General features: G+C 45.6%; 2 protein-coding genes across 4 annotated transcripts in view; both read left to right on the top strand.

The window, feature by feature from the left end:
* OTOP2 (otopetrin 2) overlaps nucleotides 1-10,030 on the top strand; it is a 44,104-nt gene extending 34,074 nt beyond the window's left edge. The window contains exons 2-8 of the mRNA XM_081184587.1: nucleotides 39-220; nucleotides 1,124-1,570; nucleotides 2,583-2,719; nucleotides 3,663-3,721; nucleotides 4,582-4,700; nucleotides 6,242-7,137; nucleotides 8,161-10,030. Of these exons, the coding sequence (XP_081040713.1) occupies nucleotides 1,156-1,570; nucleotides 2,583-2,719; nucleotides 3,663-3,721; nucleotides 4,582-4,700; nucleotides 6,242-7,137; nucleotides 8,161-8,331 (1,797 nt within the window). The 5' untranslated portion in view covers nucleotides 39-220; nucleotides 1,124-1,155 and the 3' untranslated portion in view covers nucleotides 8,332-10,030. The remainder of the gene's footprint in view (nucleotides 1-38; nucleotides 221-1,123; nucleotides 1,571-2,582; nucleotides 2,720-3,662; nucleotides 3,722-4,581; nucleotides 4,701-6,241; nucleotides 7,138-8,160) is intronic.
* A 4,713-nt stretch (nucleotides 10,031-14,743) lies between these two features.
* Nucleotides 14,744-22,916, top strand: OTOP3 (otopetrin 3). Of its 3 annotated transcripts, none has more exons than XM_081184586.1 (7): nucleotides 14,744-15,328; nucleotides 15,988-16,402; nucleotides 17,110-17,246; nucleotides 18,546-18,604; nucleotides 19,927-20,045; nucleotides 20,996-21,930; nucleotides 22,638-22,916. In XM_081184586.1, exons 2-7 carry the CDS (start codon nucleotides 16,006-16,008, stop codon nucleotides 22,806-22,808), a joined length of 1,818 nt encoding a protein of 605 aa, XP_081040712.1. In that variant the 5' UTR covers nucleotides 14,744-15,328; nucleotides 15,988-16,005; the 3' UTR covers nucleotides 22,809-22,916. The 3 variants fall into 3 exon arrangements, with proteins under 3 accessions (XP_081040712.1, XP_081040710.1, XP_081040711.1); XM_081184584.1 differs by having other exon boundaries at nucleotides 15,952-16,402; XM_081184585.1 differs by having other exon boundaries at nucleotides 14,745-15,328; nucleotides 15,985-16,402.
* Nucleotides 22,917-23,265: the final 349 nt, after the last annotated feature.

Here is a 23,265-nt window from a genome sequence, read left to right as displayed (position 1 = left end):
TGACCCTCTCTTCCTCATCCTTTCTTCCCTAAAACTAGCTGCTGCACAAAATGGATCATGTGAGCCTTACTGATAAGTTTATGAAGATCACTGGTGGTGTAAATCACAGAGGCGTCCGGACAGATATAAATTCCAGGGCATCTGTGAGCTGGGGGAAAAGGAAGCTTGTGTGAAAGCAGCGGTGAGGAAAGAGAGTCGACTTACGGTTGAAAACAGGTAGGTGTTCTTTGTTGTGATTACAGTTCTTGTCTCTTCGTGCCTAGTTATAATATACCAACTTAGCGATATTAGTAACAAATCTTAACTCCAGCACCGCACGCAATCCCATGCATCTAAAGTAAGTTCAGTTTGTTTTCAACAGGACTTATCCCCAGGCTGATGCTCATACGATTGCAACCTAGGGCTGTAGGTTGCAAAACACACCTGGGAATACATTCTCACTGAATTTAGTAGGACATACTTCTGAGCAGATATGCACATAGACTTGCACTGTAAGATGCTTGCAGGATCAAGCAAAGTGGTTAAGAATCCTTTGGAGGCTATTACTGATCAGATGCCTTTTTAAGGTCCTCATTCTTTGATACACAGAAATCAAAGTTCTCCAACTGTATTGCTGCATTGTGAAGAAGTAGATTATGTAGAGGAATACTGCTGCTGGAGTATATTCTCAATGGAGTTTGTAGGAGCCAACGCCAATGGCTGAGGTCCCTTCACCCCCGCCCCCCAATATAATATCAGCCTCCCCGCCAAAAAGTTGATGGGCATTGCCATTCAAATGGTGTGTGTGCACTATGTCTTGTGATTGATATTTTTATTCAAATTGGCACCCCAGATGTACTCCCCAGCTGATCTGTTTCTTCACAATGCAGTAGTACAACTAGATAGTTCTTGCTGCTTGCAAATCCCTCAAAATAAAGGCCTTAGAAAATAACAGAATAGGCTTCCACAACATGGGAGCTTGCTATGGAAAGAGCAGTTGAAAGATTGCACCTTGAAGCCCACCTTTGCAGGTCTTACTGTTCTCTTTTTATGTGCATCTTCCCCCTTTTTCTAACAATACCATAATTTTCGATGACACTAACATAGGTGTGTACATTTTCTCTCTTCCTGCCCCCACCTTCAGGCCAGCAGCATCTCCTCGGTGCCCATTAAATCATGACCGAAGTATCAATGTGGCAAGACTGTGAGATCAGACGTGAGGATTCCATTATGGGCTCCGGCCACAAGGACGATAAGGGCAGCTTTGGACCTGACCCGCTATCTCCCACCTCTCCCATTGGCTCCCACAAGTGCCCGTCTCCCTCGCCACACAGCTCCAAAGAAGTCTGGAAGAAAGGAGGGCGTGTCTTCTCCATTCTACTAGCCATCAATTTGGTGCTTCTGTCCTGCACACTGGTCAGCGGTGGGGCTTTCCAAGAAGTAAAGCTGCATGACTATGATGTCTTTTTCATGCTCATCATTGTGATGCTGATCAACATTGCCTGGATGCTCTTCTACATCTTCAGAACCTCCAGGCTGCAGGGTGCCATTCCTTGCAAGGACAACCATGCAGGGCCCATCTGGCTGAGAGGTGAGCAGGAAGCTATATGTCGTTGGGTGGGAAGGACAAAGCGTAAACATGATGAGCAAGTGGGTCTTATTCCCATGGGAATGGGGCAAATCCATGAAAAGGGTGCTGCTGCATTCATAAGAACATAATAAGAGACAGCTGGATCAGGCCAGTGGCCCACTGTAGTACATCAACCTATTCTCACAGTGACCAAGCACAGTCCTGCCTATATTTAATCAAAAATCTCAACTGTTCTCTAAGTTCTGCGAGACTTGCTGTTCTGTTGAGAGCCGTAAGCGGGAAATGCCTTCAGTGTCCAAGAAGAAAGCTAGGTAAAAAGTTATGTCACATTTGGTGTGGCAGCCAGAGGTGATGCCCGGATCTGGAGCATCTAACCCAGGTTCATGAGTTTTCAAAGCAAAGCCTTTGATCCAGTACAATCCCTAAAACACACACACACACACACACACACACACACACACACCACACCCCAACCACTTATCCTCCAGTGCTTTGGAGAGCATTAAGGAGGGTGGATTTAAGAATTACAGAAGCAAGCAAGTGACATAATATTGCTGGGGAGGCTCAGATGTCTTGTCTGCCTGTCAAACAGAAAATGGCGCGGTGCAGATCTTTTGCCAAAGGGGCCCAGCAGAAATCTGGAGCCAGCTCTGAGTACCCGTGTATAATCAAGGACTTGGAAGAGTTGGAGCTCCATTTACTGAGATGGATTCTGCACCCTGACATTGAGTTTGGACTTGATTTGCTTGAGGCAACACACACACACACACACACACACACACACACACACACACACACACGGGTTATTTTTGCTTTTATAAAATGGAATACCTAATTAGACTCCTGTTTCAGCAGACTGGTACCTTGTGCAGGAAATTCCATTATTGTTACTTTATGTGGGCTGCTGGCATAAAGGATCCATGGCTGTGGGTAAAAAGACAAAATGGAGGAACTATAGGAGTCTAGGAATCTGATGTGCATGGAATGTGATTGCATTTTCTTTCCAAAACAGGAGGCTTGGTCTTGTTTGCAGTCCTCTCACTGGTAATGGATGCTTTTAAGACCGGATATTATTCCAGCTACTATAAGTGCCTGTCACCCATCAGAATAATGTTTCCAGTGGTACAGGGTGTGTTTGTGATCACTCAGGTGAGTTGGACTCTTCTTTGGGGTACATAGGAGATGGTCTATGGTGGAGGAAGCCAGCCTGGGACTCTCCAGATGTTGTTGGATCCCAAATCCCATCAGTTCCAGCCAGCATGGCTAAGGCTTAGGGAAGATGGGAGTTCAGATCTTGCTGTGACTGATTCACTGAACCCAGCACATGCAGCAACCTTAGCTGAGACGAGGAAGCAAAAGGAATGGGTGGTGGCAAGCTCTTTAGCCTTGTTAGCTGTGCTTGTGTTTACTGGAGACTGTTCTTAGTTAGGACCTTGTCTGCTAGGAGGAGACTGGATAAAATTATGCCACTGTTTCCTTTTTGTGTGGCCTCACAGCTGCCTGGTTAATATACTTGGAGAGCCTCTTGTCTGTCTTTTGGATTACTTTTAGACCTGGAAAGGTTAACATTCCTGTAGAAAACATTCTCATGAGCGCAGGAGAATCTGTCACTAATTAGATCCAGGACATTTCCAAACTATGGGGGTTTTTTGGGGGGGAGGGGAGATCTGAGTGCATTCTGCAACATGTCACTGATGCAGTAATTGTGCATTAGTGGTGGATTTGTACTTGGCTGTCCACACAGCATCCTGCTTCATTAGTTTAACACTCTTCTACAGGAATGATGTGTAGAAACAGCTGGGTGGGAAATGAATCCTACAGCCATTTTATATTGGAAGGGCAAGGATATTAGTAAGACTAGCCATGCCTTTAAGGCCCCAAAGTGATCCTTGGGAGTTGGCAAGCTTGCATCGCTTAGAAGTGGAAGGAATATTTCCTCTATAAGCTGGATGAAGGGACAGAAGTTACTAAATAGGATAAGAAGAGTAAATGTGACATCAAATTTCTTTGCTCTCTTTTTTTGCCTCTTCCATTCATTCCCTGCCTACTTTGGAATGTCATTTTAAATATATATACTTCTTCCCCGTTCTAGACTGTCTTCCTCTGGATGTCTGCCCAAGACTGCATCCACAAGCATCTGAATCTTACCAGGTAAATATCCAGGCCACCTAACCGAGTTTTTCCATGCTGCTTTGTCATTTTATTAAGCCTCAGCCTAGGCTGGCTGAATAGAGGGCCGAATCCCAACATGCTAGCCATGACATCATCATCAGTAATGAAAGACAAGGAGGGGAACTGCAACAAAATGTAGGGTCCTGTTCCATCTTAAAGGGCTCTTTGAAAAGGCCAGCCAAAGACATGTTGCTGCTTCAGGTAGAACAGCAAATGAGATCATCCTCTCAAGACCAGCCAAGTTATTCTGGGAACTGAGTCAGAAAATCCCACAAGTATCTCTCCCCCTCCCTGGCAGTAAATATACAATCATAATAAGTAAATAACAACTTGCTGCCTTCTCGTGAATCCCAGAATTGGTTGCCTGAAGTGGCTGTCTTGCTCTACTAATGGTGGGTGTCCTCTGCAAGTTCCTGCTCTTTAATGACTCCAGAGGATAAGTTACAGGTAGATAGCCATGTTGGTCTGCTGTAGTCAAAACAAAATAAAACATTTCCTTCCAGTAGCACCTTAGAGACCAACTAAGAAGTGTGCATGCACACGAAAGCTCATACCAATAACAAACTTAGTTGGTCTCTAAGGTGCTACTGGAAGGAATTATTTTATTTTGTTCCAGAGGATAACTACATGATGGAAGATCTCATCTCTCTGCCTGTTGCTGTTGTTGGTCTTAGCCCTCCTGATGGAAATAGCTAACAGCAACAACAGCAGCTTAGAATTTTTATATTGAGCTTTTTCTCAGTGCTCCAAAATCCCACCTCTTGCATTTATTGTCATGATGTATAATCCTGTAATGAACAGAGTTTAACTCCATGGTTCCACGCTTTCTCTTCCTACAGATGTGGCTTGATGCTCACGTTGACCACCAACCTAGCAGTGTGGATGGCAGCTGTAACAGATGAGTCAGTGCATAAGGCTGAATCAAAGAACCCAGTTGCAAATGTTACACACAGAATGGGTAAGTGGCTCAAGCAAGGCAATCCGTTTAGAATAACTTAGATTAAAACTCACAAGGCTTCCTCACTCACACATTACACTAAACTCAAGTACAAGCTGTCTCTGCACATGTACAAGTGGTTGCATGAAGCAATAAATACTTGTAGATTTGCACAACTCGATTACTGTGTACATGGACTGCACACCTGGTTGAATGTTAATATGTGAATAATTCTACAGATGTACAGCTCAGCTCCTTATGTACACAGATTATACACTTGTTGAATGTTCATGTGTGGACATGCCTACAGTGCAGTGGACAGCCCTACAGAGCAGCAGTTTCATAGTGGATCATTTTACAATTTTCTTTTACTTTTGCTTATATTAAAGAGCAGTTTACCCAAAAGCAGACTTCAGTGGAAACTTCCATGGAGTAAGGTTGAAATTAGGATCCCCACTTCTTAACCAGCCCATATCTGCCCTATCTCCTGAACATTCCAAGACCAGGAAAAATTAGTTGGGTAGTGGTGGTGTTTCTTTGTTTTGTGAAGTGCTACATAGATTATTCGAATCCCTGCGAGGGGGTGAGCTCCCGTTGCTCGGTCCCAGCTCCTGCCAACCTAGCAGTTCGAAAGCACGTCAAAGTGCAAGTAGATAAATAGGTACCGCTCTGGTGGAAAGGTAAACAGCGTTTCCGTGCGCTGCTCTGGTTTGCCAGAAGCGGCTTAGTCATGCTGGCCACATGACCCGGAAGCTGTACGCCAGCTCCCTCGGCCAATAAAGCGAGATGAGCGCCACAACCCCAGAGTCGGTCACAACTGGATCTAATGGTCAGGGGTCCCTTTACCTTTACCTTTACATAGATTATTGTCCCCCTTCTGCACCACAACTCACAAACTAAAAGATTCTTCCTGGGAAGACATCAGGAACAGGCCTCGGCCTCACATGCTCCCATCCCTTCCCTGGTCTTCCTACTCCGTTCTGGAAAGTATGAGAAGTGAATCACCAACAAAGGAGGCCTGCTGTTATTTGAACAAGAAATCTCCCCAGCTGCCAAGAAAATAAACTGTTTCTAAAAGGGTAGTCGGCCATTCGGGCTCTCATTTAGCTCCTGTAAGAAGGAGTTGGGAGAGAGAGTATGGGCTTGTGTGAGTGAACCTAAGGGCCCCTCTCAGTATCCCTCTCTGAAGATGATAACATCCAAAGAAACCCAAAATAATCACACACACACACACACACACACACACACCCTGCCCCTTCCCCTACCTCTTAGCCTAACTAGTTTTAGAGTTGTTGGGAGAGGGGACATCTGTGTGTATCATTTTGACCACCACAGAGGAAAAGCAAGATATAAATGCAATGCACAAAGCACCTGTAGAGTTTTGAGAGGGCTTGAAGAATCATAGAGATGGCTCTGAAGTGGCAGCTCTCATTTCAATCCCATTCCAACAAAATTCATAGATATTGCAATCTTTGGCTCAGGGTCCTATTTTGTTTAAAGAACAAAAACCTTTCACAGAGCAGTAAGTAGCCCCTAACAAGCTTGCTTTCCCTTTGTTGCAGCTCTGTTAATGATGAGGGCGGCCTCGCATCCAGAAAACTGTGCCTGCAAAAGCCAACTCTGCAAGATCTTCCAGAATGGCTATTACTGGCTGTACCCCTTCAATATCGAGTACAGCCTCTTCGCTTCCGCAATGGTCTACGTCATGTGGAAGAACGTTGGCCGCCTCATTGACCCCCATGACAACCATATCCACCAACTGAAGTTCAAGCTTTTCAGAAGGACTTATTTTTTGGGCACCATCGTGGGGTTCTTGGTCCTTGTGACGGGCATAGCGGTCCTGATTGTGTATGAGATTCAGGTAAATTCAAAGGAAGACTCTAAGAGGACCGACCAGGTGCTCACTATGTATTACGGCTTCAACATCGTTTGCCTGAGCCTGATGTCCGCCATCTGCATCGCAGGCTCCATCGTTTATAGATTTGACAAGAGGGACATGGACCATCACAAGAACCCAACCAGAACTTTGGATGTAGCATTATTGATGGGTGCAGCCTTGGGGCAATATGCCATTTCCTATTACTCTATTGTGGCCACAGTGGCCAGTTCACCAAGGGACACTATAAATGCCCTCAACTTGAGCTATTCCCTGCTGATGCTTGCTCAACCCACTTTCCAAAACATTTTCATCATTGAAGGCCTGCACCGGCAACCCCCAGAAGAGGAAGACAAAGTTGACCCTCAGCAGAAGGATATCTATGGGCTCACTTTTGTCAATATGAATGCAGTATCGCTCCGTGTCCCTGAGAGTTTGAGTGCTCTGCCGCCCAGCGCACTGCCAGGGTTAGCTATTCAGACTTCTGAAGCGAGGCGGTCCCTTAAGGCCTCTAAGAAAATGAACTGGAGAAGAAGATTCCTAAAGGAGATCTCAGTGTTCCTGCTCTTGGGGAATGCCATTGTAAGTAAATCAGCTAATTAATTTGGAAAATTTCTTATTCCTTGGGGGGGGGGGATACATTGCAGCAAAGCATGCAAGGAACTCCTGCTCTGAGGCAGGGGGAATCTAGATGTACATCTTGAGTATTTCCTTTTCTAACCAGTTGCGGTCATGTTAATTACACCAACACATTTTCATGTGTGACAAAAGATGTAGCTGTAGGTTGAGTAGTGGAGTCTCTGATAGAACTAGGTGTTAACAAGAGACATGGAACTCTAGTAACAGTGTGCTTTCTCTCTCTCTCTCTCTCTCTCTCTCTCTCTCTCTCTCTCTCTCTCTGCTAACAAAACATACCGTATTTTTCCGTGTATAAGAATAGGGTTTTTCCCTAAAAAATAATGTCAAAAATTAGGGGGCGTCTTCTATACAGGGCCATCTCCCCCATTTTCTTAAATCTGAGCCCCCCCCCCCCCAAATAGGGGTGTCTTATACATGGAGGCATCTTATAGAAGGAAAAATATGGTATATTACACTGGAATTTTTTTTCTATACAGGGCTCACCCACACTTCCTTCTGTGCCATGCTTTCTAGGCTAAAGTCCAAGCTTTCCAGATCCAGAATTTCCAAGCTGTTTTACCTCCTTCCACTGCTTTCCCCTGGAAAACCGGCATTTTTCTGCTGAATCCAAGCAAACCTTTGCTCCGATTCAGTGGTAAAACCCGGGTCTCCCAGGGCAAACAGTAGGACCAAAACAAGTGCTCAGATGTGGGCCTGGAAATCCTGGATCTGTGCCTACAGTAGAAAAAACAGCACAAAAGGAAGTGTGTATGAGCCCACAGAGTGGGGAAAACGCATGGCACGACGGCATCATCTCCTGTGCTGTTAGTTTTAAATGCTATTGAGAAGTGAGCTCCAGGTCTCTTGAAAAGCCTAGTTTCCGCCCTTTATAGCTTGCTGATATAAAACTATGTAATACAGAGGGTGCTTACAGATTCCTAATGTTCTTGTGTGATTCCCCCCCCCCTTTCTTTTCCCCCCAAACAGCTCTGGGTCATGCCAGCATTTGGAGCCCGGCCACAGTTTGACAACAAAACAGAGCTTGCGTTCTACGGTTATCCCATGTGGGCTGCCATTGTGGACATCTGCCTGCCATTTGGCATCTTCTACAGAATGCATGCAGTGGCTAGCCTTCTGGAAGTCTACATCATGTCTTAATCGGAACTATGAAGAGTTTCTTATAAGGACCTATGTTATCATGCCCCTCCCAGGACTGGATGATGCACTTAATTGGGGGGGGGGGAGGTTGAGTTTCACTTTGATGTCAGACCCTGGTGATTCGTGGGATGGCAATAGCCCACATGTACCCTAGGGATTTTGTTTGCTTCTTTGTTTTCCCGTGTGTGTTTTGTCGTTCTATTTAAGTGCCTCCTTTTCTTCATCCTACTAAGGGTTGCTCATCTTTGACTACTTTTCTCCCCCCCCCTCCCCCTACCACCACAAAATGCTGACACGGACTGTTTGTAGCCTGAGGCTAATTCCTGGTCACTTTAAGGCCTGTTCAGTCAACCAGTCTAGGGAAGGTCAGTTTGAAAGAAGAATCAAGTGAATGTTGAAGCCAGTTAAACACTCCGCAGTCGTTTGGATGACTTTGTAGGTTCGTGTTGTCCCCCCCTCCACGGAGATTAAATCAGGCGGTTATTAACGGCCTTGGGGAGTATGACCCTGTTGGAACTCACACGATAAGTATAAGGCTGAAGTCCCAGAGGTTTCAGTGAAACTTACTTGCTGTCCTGAATCAGGGCCTGCAGCGTGCCAGGGTGTAGGGTTGTGCTTTCAAAAGGGTATTGAGATATGTTAGTTTTTAAAGGTAGCTTAATAATTTTTTTAACGAGTATTTTTATATGAAAAAATATTTATTGATTTTCATTCTGACAGCACACACACACACACACACACACACACACACATGATTGAATAGGGGCATTGAGGCAATCACCATTGAACTCAATACAATGGCAGCGCCTAAAGTGCAGGCATGCCTAAAAAGGTCAGAGCCTCTTCCTCAGCTCAGATGTTGTAGGAAGCGGGGTGTTCGTTGTTACCCTTGGTTGGCCTTGAAAGTTGACTGAAACTTATTGGGTGAGGTGTCTGCAAATGTGTCCTACATACGGTGGGATTTGATGGCTTTTCTTTTCAAAGTCTCCACCATCATCAGCTTTTAGTCCAGCCTTCCAAACCTAGAGGCCTCTGGATTTTATTTTTTACTACAATTCCCATCACCCCTTGCCATTGTCGAGTCTGGATGGGGCTGGTGGGAATTGTAGTCCAAGACATCTGGAGTGCATCAGGGTTTTGGAAGGCTGTTTAAATCCAGTGCAAAGCTTTGGAAAGCCTAACCTGCTCAAGATGCTCTTCCATATTGGCTAGGGCCATCATATATGTTACAAATCCTTCATAGACACTATACAGGGAATATTCTCTAAATGGAAAGTCTTGAGGCTCATTCAGTTAGAATATCCCTGCTCTTTTTCGGTTGTTATTCGAGCATCCTCGCCCCCATGAATTTTGAATGACTGTCAACATGTAAGCAGCCCAGATAGACACCCATACACTTGTGGTTAAAATTTAGCACATCTAAATCTATGCCATGGTTTAGTTACGTTCTTCCACTGGAAGCCACAGCTGCAACATTAAGATGGAGAGTAGAGGTGATGGTTCCGTCAGCTGATTCCATTCCCCCCAAATGTTTGTAGATCCAGATTTACTAGGTACACACCTACATGCACTGCCAGGATTTAAAAAAAAAACCATGAAACTGTATTCACAATGGAAAGAAATGTATTTTGCTGCTTAAAACATGGAGGGCGGGTGTTGGAAAATCTAAAATGAACAAATAAATGAAAATCATGTTTGATTTGGGTGAGCTTATTCTCTTCTTTTGACATGCCTTAAGGATCAATGCAGGGGGTAAGGTTGGGGTTTGAGCTGATTTACTGTGTCAGATACCAAAAGTCATTTAGAAGTTTGGAGTCTACATTTCCATGGATACAGTTGGGGGAAAGAAACATTTTTGCGCAGTAGTAAAAATATTTTAGCTGGAATCCTAAGAGTCAGCATAAGTTAATGGAAGGAAGGTTCCCACTGTTCCCCCTTCACTACACTTTAAGGTGCTAATGTGAACACACCCTAGGATAGGGCATTGAGGCTGCTGAACAGAAATCACCAAAACAGCTTCGCGGCCCCTCAAAAATCCATGTCCAGGGCCATGGTCCCTTTGCCCTGTCCCATGCTACGCCCCTGGCCCCTGCAGACAGACATAGCCATGGGCAGTGCGTACCATAGTTCATTATCTAAATCCTGGTTATAGTGTCAAATATACAATGAAACCCGATTTTGTTTTCTGAAGTTAAGCCCTGCTTCCAGTGGCGTAGCGTGGGTTGTCAGCACCCGGGGCAAGGCAAGTAATTTGCACCCCCTAACCCGTGGATTTGCGCCCCCTAACCCGTGGATTTGCGCCCCCTAACCCTAACCCCCAGATGTTGCGCCCGGTGCGGCTGGCCCCCCCTGCACCCCCCACGCTACGCCACTGCCTGCTTCCCTCAAGCATTTGTAAAGAGACAACCGAGTTGCGTTTGGCTGGCATGCAGGAGAGAGCATTCTGTAGAGTTTCACCTAGATTTTGGATTTTCCTTCTGAGGGAGGCCTGCTTAGCCTCATCCCTAGTGGCCCTCTCTCAGCTTGCAAAGATTGGTCTCTTTCACCTGCTGAATTCTACCTGCCCAGTTACTGTTTAACTTTTATTGGCTGTCTCCTCCTGATCTCTGAAGTCTTTTTTTTTATCATGCATTTTTACAAATATCTATTGTTTACCTCATAGTGAGAGTTTCAACGGAAAGATGGGGAGTAAGATTTTAGAAAAAGAACTAAGCAGGTGGTTTTTAAAGGACACAGTTAAACACACTGTTTGCTCATGGTCCTTACATGCCATTTTGTTTGCAGGAGGCGCTAGCGCAATGTTCGCCAACCTGGTGCCTTCCAGATGTTTTTGACCAAAAAACCCCCACTAGCGCCAGCGAGAGCAGTCAATTCTAGTCCAAAACCTCCAGAGAGGGGCATCAGGTTTGCAGAGGCTGCCCTAGTGTGTAGCTGCTGGTAGTGTTCTGTGTACGTTTCAGGACTGCTCTCGGCCTATAAATTTTTCAAGATCCAACATGATTAACAGACAGGCCATTTCCCTCTGCCCTGCCATGAATTTTACCTAAGAAGAGCATCTCAAATAGTGCCCTTGTGGCACGCTGCTATCCACAGACACACTTGGGTGGTATTATTTCAGAAGCACTCACAACACCTTTTCATTTGGGCTAACATGTCACATTTGGGCTTTGCAAGTTGTAAGATATTTAGTGGTGCCAGCAGCAGTTAATTTAATGCCCACCCGTTGGTATGAAGCTGCAACCAAGGTGTATTCATTCCTGCCTCAGTTTATGGGCAAATGAGTGGGGGCCTAGGAGCTGGCAGGGGAGCAGCTCATGTCCACACAAACACATATACAGTGGTACCTCGGGTTACATACACTTCAGGTTACAGAAGCTTCAGGTTACAGGCTCTGCTAACCCAGAAATAGTACCTTGGGTTAAGAACTTTACCTCAGGATGAGAACAGAAATCGCGCGGCGGCGGCAGGAGGCCCCATTAGCTAAAGTGGTACCTCAGGTTAAGAACAGTTTCAGGTTAAGAACGGACCTCCGGAACGAATTAAGTTCTTAACCCAAGGTAACAGGGTACATTTATGCTTACAGAAAGGCCCCACACGACCAGCTCTACCATTAGGTAACACGAGGTGGCTCTCAGGCCCCTAATTTTGGATTGCCACAAAAGGCCAACAAATTGTAAGAAGTTTAACTGCATTGTTATATGTATACTGCCAGAGAGAGGTACGTTTGAACTTTTTTTGCCTCAGATGCCAAAATAACTTAGCCAGTCTTGGGTACCTAACTTTTGGGGTCGGTGTGGGGAGTGACATTTGTTGTTCTGCTTCAGGCCAGCCCTGCAGAAAAGTTGCCATGTTGTAAATGCAGCAGGTGTGTTAAGCGGCCTCATTAGTCGCTGGTGACTGAACCAAGGCCAACACAAAAGCCAAGACTTTTCACTGTCTAATTACTTAACAACTGCTCTAATCTTGCTAATGGGCAATGATAAGAAAGCTCTCATACTTTAGCTGCTCATGATGTGTCAGCGTTGTTAGACAACACAAGAACTGCACAAGCTGTCTTCCCCAAGTTCTTCACTCTGAGAGGGTGCAGCATGTGTGCGTTTGCTTTACGGTTCAGTCTCAGAAGAAGATGCAGCGGCCTCAGGGGTCTTGCAGTTACAATTGCCCAGCAAGAAGGCCGGCGTGCTTGGGAAAATGAGAGGCAAATGCTCACCACTGTGCTGTGTGCCACCCTTAGCAATATGACCATGTTGGGGGGGGGATCTCAAAGATGTCGCCGATTTCTGCTACCTAACAGAGTCTGCCAGGACTTACCTTTGAACGAGGCTTGAACCAGGCAGCTCCCGGGCTGGGGTCTCTTTGGTCCCTACCGTGGCTTTTGAAACCATTGTTTAAAACAATGCTGCTATCAAACAAAGGCAATGCTAACAGAATTACAAAGGAGAGCACAAGCAGTGGTGTCATAATATAGCAAAATCCAGTCAAACTAAAACTGCTAAAACATGGGTGAGGAATCTCAGGCTCAAGGACCATATGTAGCCCTCAAACCCTCCCATTCCCAAGTCACCCTCTTTGGTGCTGTCCTGTGTCCTCCTCAAATACAACAACAACAACAACAACAACAACAACAACAACAACAACAACAACAACAACAACAACAACAACAACAACAACAACATTTGTATCCTGCCCATCTCACCAGGTTGCCCCAGTCACTCTGGGAGGCTTCCAACACATATAAAAACAAAATAAAACATTAAATCTTAAAAAGCTTCCCTATACGGGGCTGCCTCCAGATGTCTTCTAAAGGTTATATAGTTACTAATCTCCTTGTCATCTGATGGAAGGACATTCCACAGGGAGGGTGCCACTACCCAGAAGGCCCTCTGCCTGCTTCTCTGTAGCTTCCCCCGCTCATGCTAAAACTTGGTTAAACAAAATGACTTTCACTTGGTGCTTAAAGAGAATAGACACAAACATAAATGTATTTTGGGACCTAACTGGATAACCATCACTGGCAAAGCTCTGCCCCTGGTCACCACCCACATCACCTCCAAAGCTGGAGACTATTGATTCTAAGAACTGGATGGAAAGTTTTCTGCAAACAGACAAAAACCCACCGCCGAAAAGGTGATTTCATTGACAAAACATCACTGGGGCATTTATCTGTGGGTGAGAGCAGTTTGAAGCGATGCATACTGGAGTGTCCTATGCGTATTATATTCTGTAATATGATAGCATCAATGCAACCTGCTTGAACAAATCTTGATGCTTTACATAAACTTCCTATGACCTGATTTTTTATTGACACATTGCTGTGTGCAAGCAGGCAAAGACTCCACCCGCATGTAACCTTCAGCTTCTCCCTTTTCAATCCTGCTCTGGTCCTGGGAGACAGTGGAGCAGCAGACATTGGGGGCAGGAGGTGTGGAAGGCCTTGACTCTACAGCAGCCTGACCTCCCTCTCCCTCTCCCACTTCCTGTACCTGATCTTTACTCCCCTATCCTGCCACTTCTCCTGCCCCTGACTCCCATCTCCTGGCTGTTACAGATTCCCCCAGGTCAAGGATCCCTTCTTCCAAGCCAGCCTCCAACTCCCTGCTCCCGACGCCCACTTATCAGTATCCAGCCACCCCTCTGTGGTGCCCAGCCATTCCCTGGCCTACAATACTGCTTAAAATGCATACTGCAGATGGAGCTTCAGCCTTCACAACAAGGGATGCTCTGCTAGGACATGGGGAGAATACCTGCCACTGCCTCCTTCCCATCCTGTCCCAATGCATGTCAAGAAATCAAACCCTGTTTGATCCTTGCTCCATCTTTACCATCTTTAGCCATGTCTTATGGTGATTGTTGTTTAGACATTTAGTCATGTCCGACTCTTCATGACCCCATGGACCAGAGCACGCCAGGCACTTCTGTCTTCCACTGCCTCCCGCAGTTTGGCCAAACTCATGCTGGTAGCTTCGCGAACACTATCCAACCATCTCGTCCTCTGTCGTCCCCTTCTCCTTGTGCCCTCCATCTTTCCCAACATCAGGGTCTTTTCCAGGGAGTCTTCTCTTCTCATGAGGTGGCCAAAGTATTGGAGCCTCAGCTCCTTCCTTAATCTACCTTCCTTAATCTAATTGCAAATCTTCCATTGTTCTGGTCAAGCAACCTTTCCTCAAAGACATTACAGTGGTACCTCGGCTTAAGTACTTAATTTGTTCCAGAGGTCCGTTCTTAACCTGAAACTGTTCTTAACCTGAAGCACCACTTTAGCTAATGGGGCCTCCTGCTGCTGCCGTGCCACCAGAGCACAATTTCTGTTCTCATCCTGAAGCAAAGTTCTTAACCCGAGGTACTATTCCTGGGTTAGCGGAGTCTGTAACCTGAAGCGTATGTAACAGAGGTACCACTGTACAGAAAATAAACAAGAGTCCAAGATGACAAAGGAAGAGCTTCTGAACCTCTGAAGAACATGGGCCAGAGATTCAGATCATGTAGCAGTCCGCACCGATTAAACTTCAGGCGATCCAGTTAGCCTAGAACGGGCCCATTTCTCGCACCCTGGGTTCCTCTCAAATTGCAGCCTCGGCAGCATTAGTCATGGAGCTCTGTGGTTTTGCACTCGGCACATCCTGTGCTGCAGACTTAAACTGTTGACGTGAGCTGACCAGGCAGGTGTACAGGAGGGTGGTTGGATCCCATTGGTTGGACTCTCCAGCTCTAATGAACCTCTCAGCCTGGTAATTAATATAATGACACGACTATCCCCAAAGTAAACAAGGGGAAAAAATCAATGCAAACTACACTTTTTATTGGCAGCTCTGCTTGCCTGTGACTATTTCTCAGTCCTTCTGAGAGGAAAGGGCTTCGCAGCCCCGGAGAAGGAATGCCTTTTACTACTACTACTACTACCTCCTGTTTCTAGTTATGTTTCCCTGGAAGATGTAGGATAAGACAGTTTCCCACTATTCCAGTTTTCCTGCTGAAGCTGCCAGTGATCAAGCACGAGGTAAGAAGTCACATTCCTTAAACTGCATTTTCTGGATCTTCCCTTCTTTGCTGGGGATTTGATTTAGGGTTGATCAGGGATCCCAGAAACATTGTGGCTCTGGGGGCTTGGTGACAAGAAGATGGATGCATTTTAAACATTCCTTTTGAAATGTAATTGGACGGTTTTCAATGAGGACACATTAAACCGATAAAACCCGACATGGTGTGTTTAAGTCGGAAAATAATGGCAGCATGTTAAATGACCAATTCTGATTTGTTTTTAAGGATTTGGGGTTTAAGAGAAACAGGGAGAGAGAGAGATTTCACAGAGGATAGAATTCATTTACCTTTCATAGTCACAAAGAATAAGAAAAGCTGTGTCTGCAAATCATAATCTAGAAGGTTGCCCCTGAGGAAATAGTTCTCAGGATCAAAAGGGTTTCCCACATCTGGCATAGACAATGCCGAGGGAGGTAGACGGCTGATCTTAATGTTTGACAGCTTCATACGTAGCACCCTGAACCTACCCCACTAGCATCTGCAGCTTCCTTTGGAGTAAAGACTTGGTCAAGTCTATCCCAACAACCACCTCTTGGTCCTGCACTTATGGTGTCAATGACCCAACCTTTGTTAAATGTCTAGAGGGATTAAAAGCAAACTCTCCTGCCTACCCAGCAGCCAAAGCATCATCCAGCCATGGATATCAAAGCAACAGCGCATCAGAGACACCATCCCCAGGGAGCTGGAGAAGATGAGACTGCTTCCCCCAACCCAGAGGGCTGGAAGATCAACTACGAGAAGTCGTGGCTACACCGCCATTGCTCTTCCTTGCTCCTCCGCGACAAGCAGGCCCAGAAGGCCGGGCGGCTTTTCTCAGGACTGATGGCCATGAACGTGGTGTTCCTGGGCAGCGCCTTCATCTGCAGCATGATTTTCAACAAGGTGGTCATTACGCTGGAAGACGTCTGGATCTTCCTCTCCATCCTCAAGGTCCTGGCCTTAGGCTGGATGGCAAGCTATTTATTGTTCACCAGGAGGAAGCCACATGCTATCTTGTACCGGGATGCCCATGCAGGGCCCATGTGGGTTAAAGGTAAGCAGTGCTGCCACCATCTACAACGTCCTGACAATGTGTCTAGAGTACTTCACATACCAGGATCCAAGCATAGCCCCTAGGGCACCTACCTGGTTAATAGGCCCAAGTACCTGTTTTCTCAGGTGGGCGGTGTCACATCTTGGGGGAAACCTTAATGGTGGGCTATGGAAGCTCTAGAAGAGATGGTTCACTAATTGTTTTTAGGCAGCCTAAGAAGTACAGATTTAAAAAAAAGACACATACTACAAACTCTGGGGACATTCGCACACCTTGTTGGTGCATTCCCTTTTGCACTGTGCTTGGTTTTTTTAAAGGTGCTTTTATTTAATACCAGGGGTGGGAGATCTCAGGTTCAAAGCCAAATGTGGCCCTCCCTGTCCTTCTGTCTGGCCCTTGGAACTCTCCCCAGGTCACACACTGCAAGTGTTTTTTTCCTGGCTGCAATGCATCCTTTAACTCTGCTCATGTCTACCTCCTAACTAGACAAGCAAGGGAGAGGAATGTGGGTGTAGAAAGCAGCTACCTGTACAAAGGTAAATTCTGCGTTCAATGCTCCACCCACTTTTGCCTTGGTCCCCCACCTACCACTGTTTGCCCAGAAGGGAATGCGGTGCTCAGGCTGAAACAGGACCCCCAACTCGCAGGTTGACTGCTCTTATTAGCTAGCTCTTGACAAAATATGGTTGGTTTGTGTGTTCATACAGGTTCTCTAATCCTGTTTGGCGCTTGCAGTGTCCTCCTGCACATGTTCCGGATTGGGTACAACATTATCCATATTCAGTGTAAATCCCAGGTGGCCCTTTTGTTCCCATCCATAGGAATCCTCTTCATCTGCATTCAGGTATTAGCTCCTGCTTTTGCTACAGCCCAGCCTCTTTGCTAACAAAAGAGCTCACTTTTATCATTGGTATCAAAAGTATATATACACATTATTGTATAAACACAATGATATTATATGCTGCCATTCTAAGAGTTGTGTGTGTGCATATGTGTGTGCGCACACACACACACACACACACACACACATGGTTGCTTACCTTCAACTCCTGAGTTTTCTCCCAGACCTTTAGATTTGCAGGAGCAGGGGAAAAAACCAGCTGCCGTTTCTCCCATTTCCAATCTGGTCCTTTCACATTTTATCTGCTGCAGCAAACAGGAGACTCCCAAAGTGGGAAGAGGGCAGACAGGCAAAACACAAAGTTGCAAAGTTACAACACACAGGGAGGGAAGGGAAAACCACAAAAGTGCCCTTCAAAATTGCAGTTTTATATTAAGTACTAGCAGCCTTGTAGAAGAAGAAGAAGAGTTTGGATTTGATATCCCGCCTTTCACTCCCTTTAAGGAGTCTCAAAGCGGCTAACATTCTCCTTTCCCTTCCTCCCCCACAACAAACACTCTGTGAGGTGAGTGGGGCTGAGAGACTTCACAGAAATGTGACTGGCCCAAGGTCACCCAGCAGCTGCATGTGGAGGAGCGGAGACGTGAACCCGGTTCCCCAGATTACAAGACTACCGCTCTTAACCACTACACCACACTTGCTCTCCAATGTACCTGGCACTGCTTGATAATTCGAAGAAACAGACAAAAATTGGAGCAGTTCAGAAATTATTCACACATAGACGAAAACTTGCTCCTAGATCTCAGGACCCATAGTGTAGAATTTGGTTATATCTCAGGAGATGTTCAAATGCTAACAAGGTTACATTCAAGTATCTGTAGCTGAACACAGAACAAGTGGCCCACTCCCTCCCAGTGGCGTAGCTTGAATTGCCAGTGCCCAGGGCAAGGAAAGTATTGCGCCCCAATCACCTGTACAAAAATACAAGCAACATGTTTAATTTATTTAACAAGATTTACCATATTTTTCTGTGTATAAGACTAGGTATTTTTAAACCAAAAAAATAGGTTAAAAATTGGGGCTCATCTTATATACGGGTAGTGCTGAGGGGTGTTTTCTTAATTTGGAGTCCCCCAAAATAGGGGGTATCTTATACATGGGGGCGTCTTATAGACAGAAAAATACAGTATATACTGCTTGATTGTAAGAAAGCCTTTAAGTGGTTTTTACATGTTGGCCATCTGTACAAAACTGTTTTCATTATAGCCGCCACACTAATTTTCCTCTCTGCATTGATTTCAGACTTATTTTATATGGTGCCATGCAAAGGACTGCACCCAGGTTCACCACAACTTCACCAGGTAGGAAAACAGAAGCATGAAACCTATACAAATCGTAATGGTGAAACGGGAGCAGTGGGGGCTCACTTCATAACAGAGGCAAAGAACCTGTGGCCTATCAGATGTTATGGCCCCAACTCTCATCAGCACCAACAGCCAACAAGGGATGATGAGAGTTGAGAGAACAGCATCTCATAGGGCCACCAATTCCCCACCCCTAACAAAATTAAGTACTTTGTCACACAACACATAGCTAAACTATGGAATTTGCTCCCATTCGTAGCAATGGCCACCAACTCAGATGGTTTCAAAAGAGGATTAGACCAATTCGTGGACAATAAGTGGCCACTAGCCGCAATGGCTGTATTCTACCTCTACCATCAGAGTAGGCCTCTGAATACCAGTTGCCAGGAATCGCAAGTGGGGAGACTGGCACTCAAGTCCTGCTTTGGGGCAACTGGTATTCAATAAACTTCTGGCTGGCCCTTGTGAGAATAGAGTGCTGGACCAAATAGATCACTGGCCTGATCCAGCAGGTTTTTGCTATGCAGAATCTAGCACTAGTTACGGTATATAAGATTGCATCCATTTGTTGTCCTACTAAGGGTAGACCCACAGCAGTTAACAGGCATAACTAAGGGTTGGTCATTTCAAGGGGTCTACGTTGAGTAGAACTTAGTTGTCTGCAGCCCAAACTGTATTTACTGAAGTTTTATGATCAGAGGTTGATTCAAGGAAATGGCATTAAGGTGTTTAGGTTATTTCTTTTGGGCTAGCCCTCCTCTCCCTTGCCTACTCATTCTCTCACTCACAAACACCTTTTACATTAAAAGTTTATTCTGCAGCTTTGCAGGCTAGGTAGGAATCTTTTCATTAATGAAAGAGGAAGCCCTCGGGGATCTCTGCTCCCGATGCCAAACTCCACAACTGGAACAGGATCATGGAGCTGGATTGCATTAGCCACACAACTAAGGACTTTCACACATCCACTTTTCCTGCCAATTTTCCCCAGGTAAACTCTGCTCTTTACCACTGAATCAGAGAAAACATCAATTGGTCTTTCCACAGATTGAAGTTTGCTCTGATTTAGCCATAGAGAGTGGGTTTTCCTGGGAAAAGCCAAAATCCATTGGACTTGTGCTATCTGGGCATGGGACAAGTGGGAGTGTGGATGAGCCCTTAACTTTGCTATGTTAACTCATACACTGAAAGGTCAGCCAAGTTCCCTATTCAGTTGCCAACAAGAGAACTGAATACCAATACTGTGAGAACAGGTAGAATACAGCTTCATTAATAAAAGACCGATGTCAAAAGACTATAAATATGTGTTTCTTTTTTGACAGATGTGGGCTAATGCTGACCTTAGCCATTAACCTCTTGCTGTGGCTCTTAGCAGTGACCGATGACTCAGTTCACAAGGAAATTGAATCAGAACAAAACAATACCATACAGAGATATGAAGGCAAGGTTCAGTCTCTATTTTATTTTATTTTAAAGTGGGCAAGAGAGCCAAAAACAAGATACATTCTTCATCTTCTTAAAAAGGGTAGAGAAGTAGAATGGGGAACATGCCAGGTGAGCGGAAAGCTTTGTACATTTCCACACAGACAAACTGTGATTGTGAAGACATCACATGCAATAAGATGCTAACCTAGGTTATGAACCCTATTGATAGCTTAGGTGATCGAAAAGGAGGGTGGGTTATTTGCTCACTGAAATTAAGTGAGCCCTGATGGATCATTTATAGTCCAGCATCCTGTTTTCAACGTAGCCAAGCCCCACGATCTCAGGACCAGAAGATGTGTAAAGGTCACAGCCCAAAATGTATCTGCTTGGTTTGCATATTTGTCTCAATAAAAGGAGGCTCCACAGGGCTGGTAGGCAGCTTGCATGCAGCTCACCTGTGCGCAGCTCACCTGCATTATCAACTCCTGCCTCATGTCCATCACTTCAATAGAAACCCAGTCAATCTGATGCCTCCTTTCCCAACTGTATTGCAGAATTTAGAGTTCCAGTCCTGTACCTCGATGAGTAGGAGAGAGGGGAGAATGGTCCAATAGTAGTACCGTGATTGGTGGCTCCAGATATGTCCAGTTTCCTTGTAATGTGACAAACTGTAGTCTAATCACTGGATTACTTGGTCTGTGCCTGTCCTGATAACTTAAAATGCCAGTATTAAACAGACAAGAGCAAAAAAACCACAGAGCTGCAACCAGGCGTAATTCACAAGGATCAAAGAACAGAAATAGAGTCATGTGCCTTTCAAAAAGAAATGTGTGCCAATACTGATGGGTTAAGACAGAATCGCCCCATGCAGGTTGAGTATCAGCATTTGATTCCAGCACCTTTTCATGTGCAAACTTCATAGAAGTCTTCTAATAAGATCCTGCCATTCTCCTCATCTTATTCCAGGCAATGGGACCAGCTCCTGCAGGTGCTCCAACAAAACAGGCTGCAAGGTCTTCCAGAATGGCTATATTTTGCTGTACCCCTTCAACACAGAATACTGCCTGATCTGCTGCTCCATGCTTTATGTCATGTGGAAGAATGTGGGCCGGCGCATAGCTCAGCACCATAGTACTTGTGCCAAGCCCAGATTCAAACCCCATGGGGTCATTTTCGGGCCATTGCTGGGCATCTTCGCAGTGATCGCTGGCATCTGCATTTTCATGGTGTATCAGGTCCAAGCCACCAGCTCCTCCCCGAGCCATCAAGCATTCATTCTCTATTATTCCTACTACATTGTTTTGTTGCCTGTGATGACACTAGGAGCCTTAATTGGAACCATCACCCATGGCTTAGAAGAGAGGGAGCTGGACACGCTAAAAAACCCAACACGAAGCCTCGACGTGATATTGCTCATGGGAGCAGCCTTAGGCCAGATAGGCATCTCTTACTTTTCCATTGTAGCCATTGTGGCCACAGACCCAACGGATTTGTTGAACAGCATCATCCTAGCCTATTCGGTGAGCCTCATCATTCAGCACATCACCCAGAACATCTTCATTATTGAGGGGCTCCATAGACAGCCACTGCCAGCAAATGAAGGTCGCAGCCAGGATGAACATTCCAGGAATGGCTCTGCCTCAACCCAGAGCCCACCCAGTGAAGACATGATTGCATCCCCTGGCTGTCGAGAACCTGTCTCATCCACAGCCAACAAGGAGGCAGATCCCAATGAAGGGGAGAAATGTGAACATGCTAGCGTCCCAAAAGTTTGCAACCCAGAGAGAAGGCAGGACATCCGGAAAGCTTCACAGACCTACATCCAGACCTACAGCCATTTGAACTGGAAGAGGAAAGCTCTGAAAGAGATCTCTAGCTTCTTGATCATGTGCAACATCATAGTAAGTGCTTGACTTCAGTGCAGTTCAGAAAACTGAGGTGCGGATTGTAGTGAAGAGCCCCAAAGCCTGTCCAGGAACATGAGTAGTTCCCATCTCTAAACTTGAGGTTGCTGCCACCAGCCCTCACATTTCCCTCTTACTTTGAGACAAAGACAATTCTCAAAGCTACAAGCAGTTAATATTAGTTAGGGCAGAGTTTGCCAACACACCATCTGTGGGCACCACTGTGCTTGTTATTACCTCCTAGGGCACCCATGAAACATCTCTTCTAAAATCTGCAATGCATGAGAACACGGTTTGCTCTTCCTTAATATAAGGGTCAGGGCAGGGTTGTTTTTTTCAGTCAGAGCTCAGCTCTGGCACCTCTCAGGTGGGCGCCATTGCCATTCTAAGAGAACGAGGGAGACGTTCATTGTGAGCTCTGGCATATCTTTCTAGGAAAAACAGTACTGGGAAGGAGGGGTAAGAAAACAAGAGGATAGATAGACCTTTGTATATGGGATCACACTAGCAGCAGGGGACAACCCTGGCACATGGAACCAAGGTTGCTTTGATTTTCAGGTCACTGTAAAAGGAGGAACAGGAAGTGGGGGCCTAAATCAAAGGCAAAAAATACATTGAGCTATCTCCATATTAACTGTCCCCCTTCCCTGAGCTGCAATTGACAAACATTCTCTGATTTTTGCTCTTTTCACACCCCTTTTCAGTTGTGGATCATGCCAACATTTGGAGCGCATCCGGTGTTTGAGAATGGAATAGAGAAATCATTTTATGGCTACTCTACCTGGTTTGTTATTGTCAATTTTGGGCTTCCCTTGGGTGTGTTCTACAGGATGCATTCCGTTGGCGATCTTCTGGAGGTGTACCGATCTGCTTGAACTCAACTCAAGCCTTCATACATTGACAGCAGAGTGAAAACTTCACTGAAATATTTATGGAAACCAGTAACTGTTATGAGACTATGACATTAAAAAGTGGAAATTGTGGCTACAGTTTGAACAGTTTACGACACTGGGGGATGGGGGGACGGGGACAAAAGCAAATTTAACCTTCTTGGTACATAGCCTACTATGTCATGGGAGAATGCACATCCCATAACAGATTATTATAGAACTGACACATTCTGTGTACATTATAACCTCTAATTACAATTATGCTAGTAAGGTAAAGGGACCCCTGACCACAAGGTCAAGTCGTGACCGACTGTGGGTTTCTGGTGCTCATCTCGCTTTACTGGCTGAGGGAGCCGGTGTACAGCTTCCGGGTCATGTGGCCAGCATGACTAAGCCACTTCTGGCAAACCAGAGCAGCGCACGGAAATGCCATTTACCTTCC

This window comes from Podarcis bocagei (genome assembly GCF_964188305.1).
Source record: "Podarcis bocagei genome assembly, chromosome: 2".
In the NCBI taxonomy this organism is placed as follows: domain Eukaryota; kingdom Metazoa; phylum Chordata; class Lepidosauria; order Squamata; family Lacertidae; genus Podarcis; species Podarcis bocagei.
The sequence above is the reverse complement of the archived record's forward strand: the minus strand, read 5'-3'. Positions and strand labels throughout refer to the sequence as shown.

Bases quoted from the DNA above. Each gene is read 5' to 3' on its own strand.
- OTOP3 (XM_081184586.1), top strand. From the start codon at position 16,006: ATGGATATCAAAGCAACAGCGCATCAGAGACACCATCCCCAGGGAGCT. The intron at 20,046-20,995 runs GCAAGGTTCAGT...ATCTTATTCCAG, and splicing joins TACCATACAGAGATATGAAG to GCAATGGGACCAGCTCCTGC. The intron at 21,931-22,637 runs GTAAGTGCTTGA...ACCCCTTTTCAG, and splicing joins TGATCATGTGCAACATCATA to TTGTGGATCATGCCAACATT.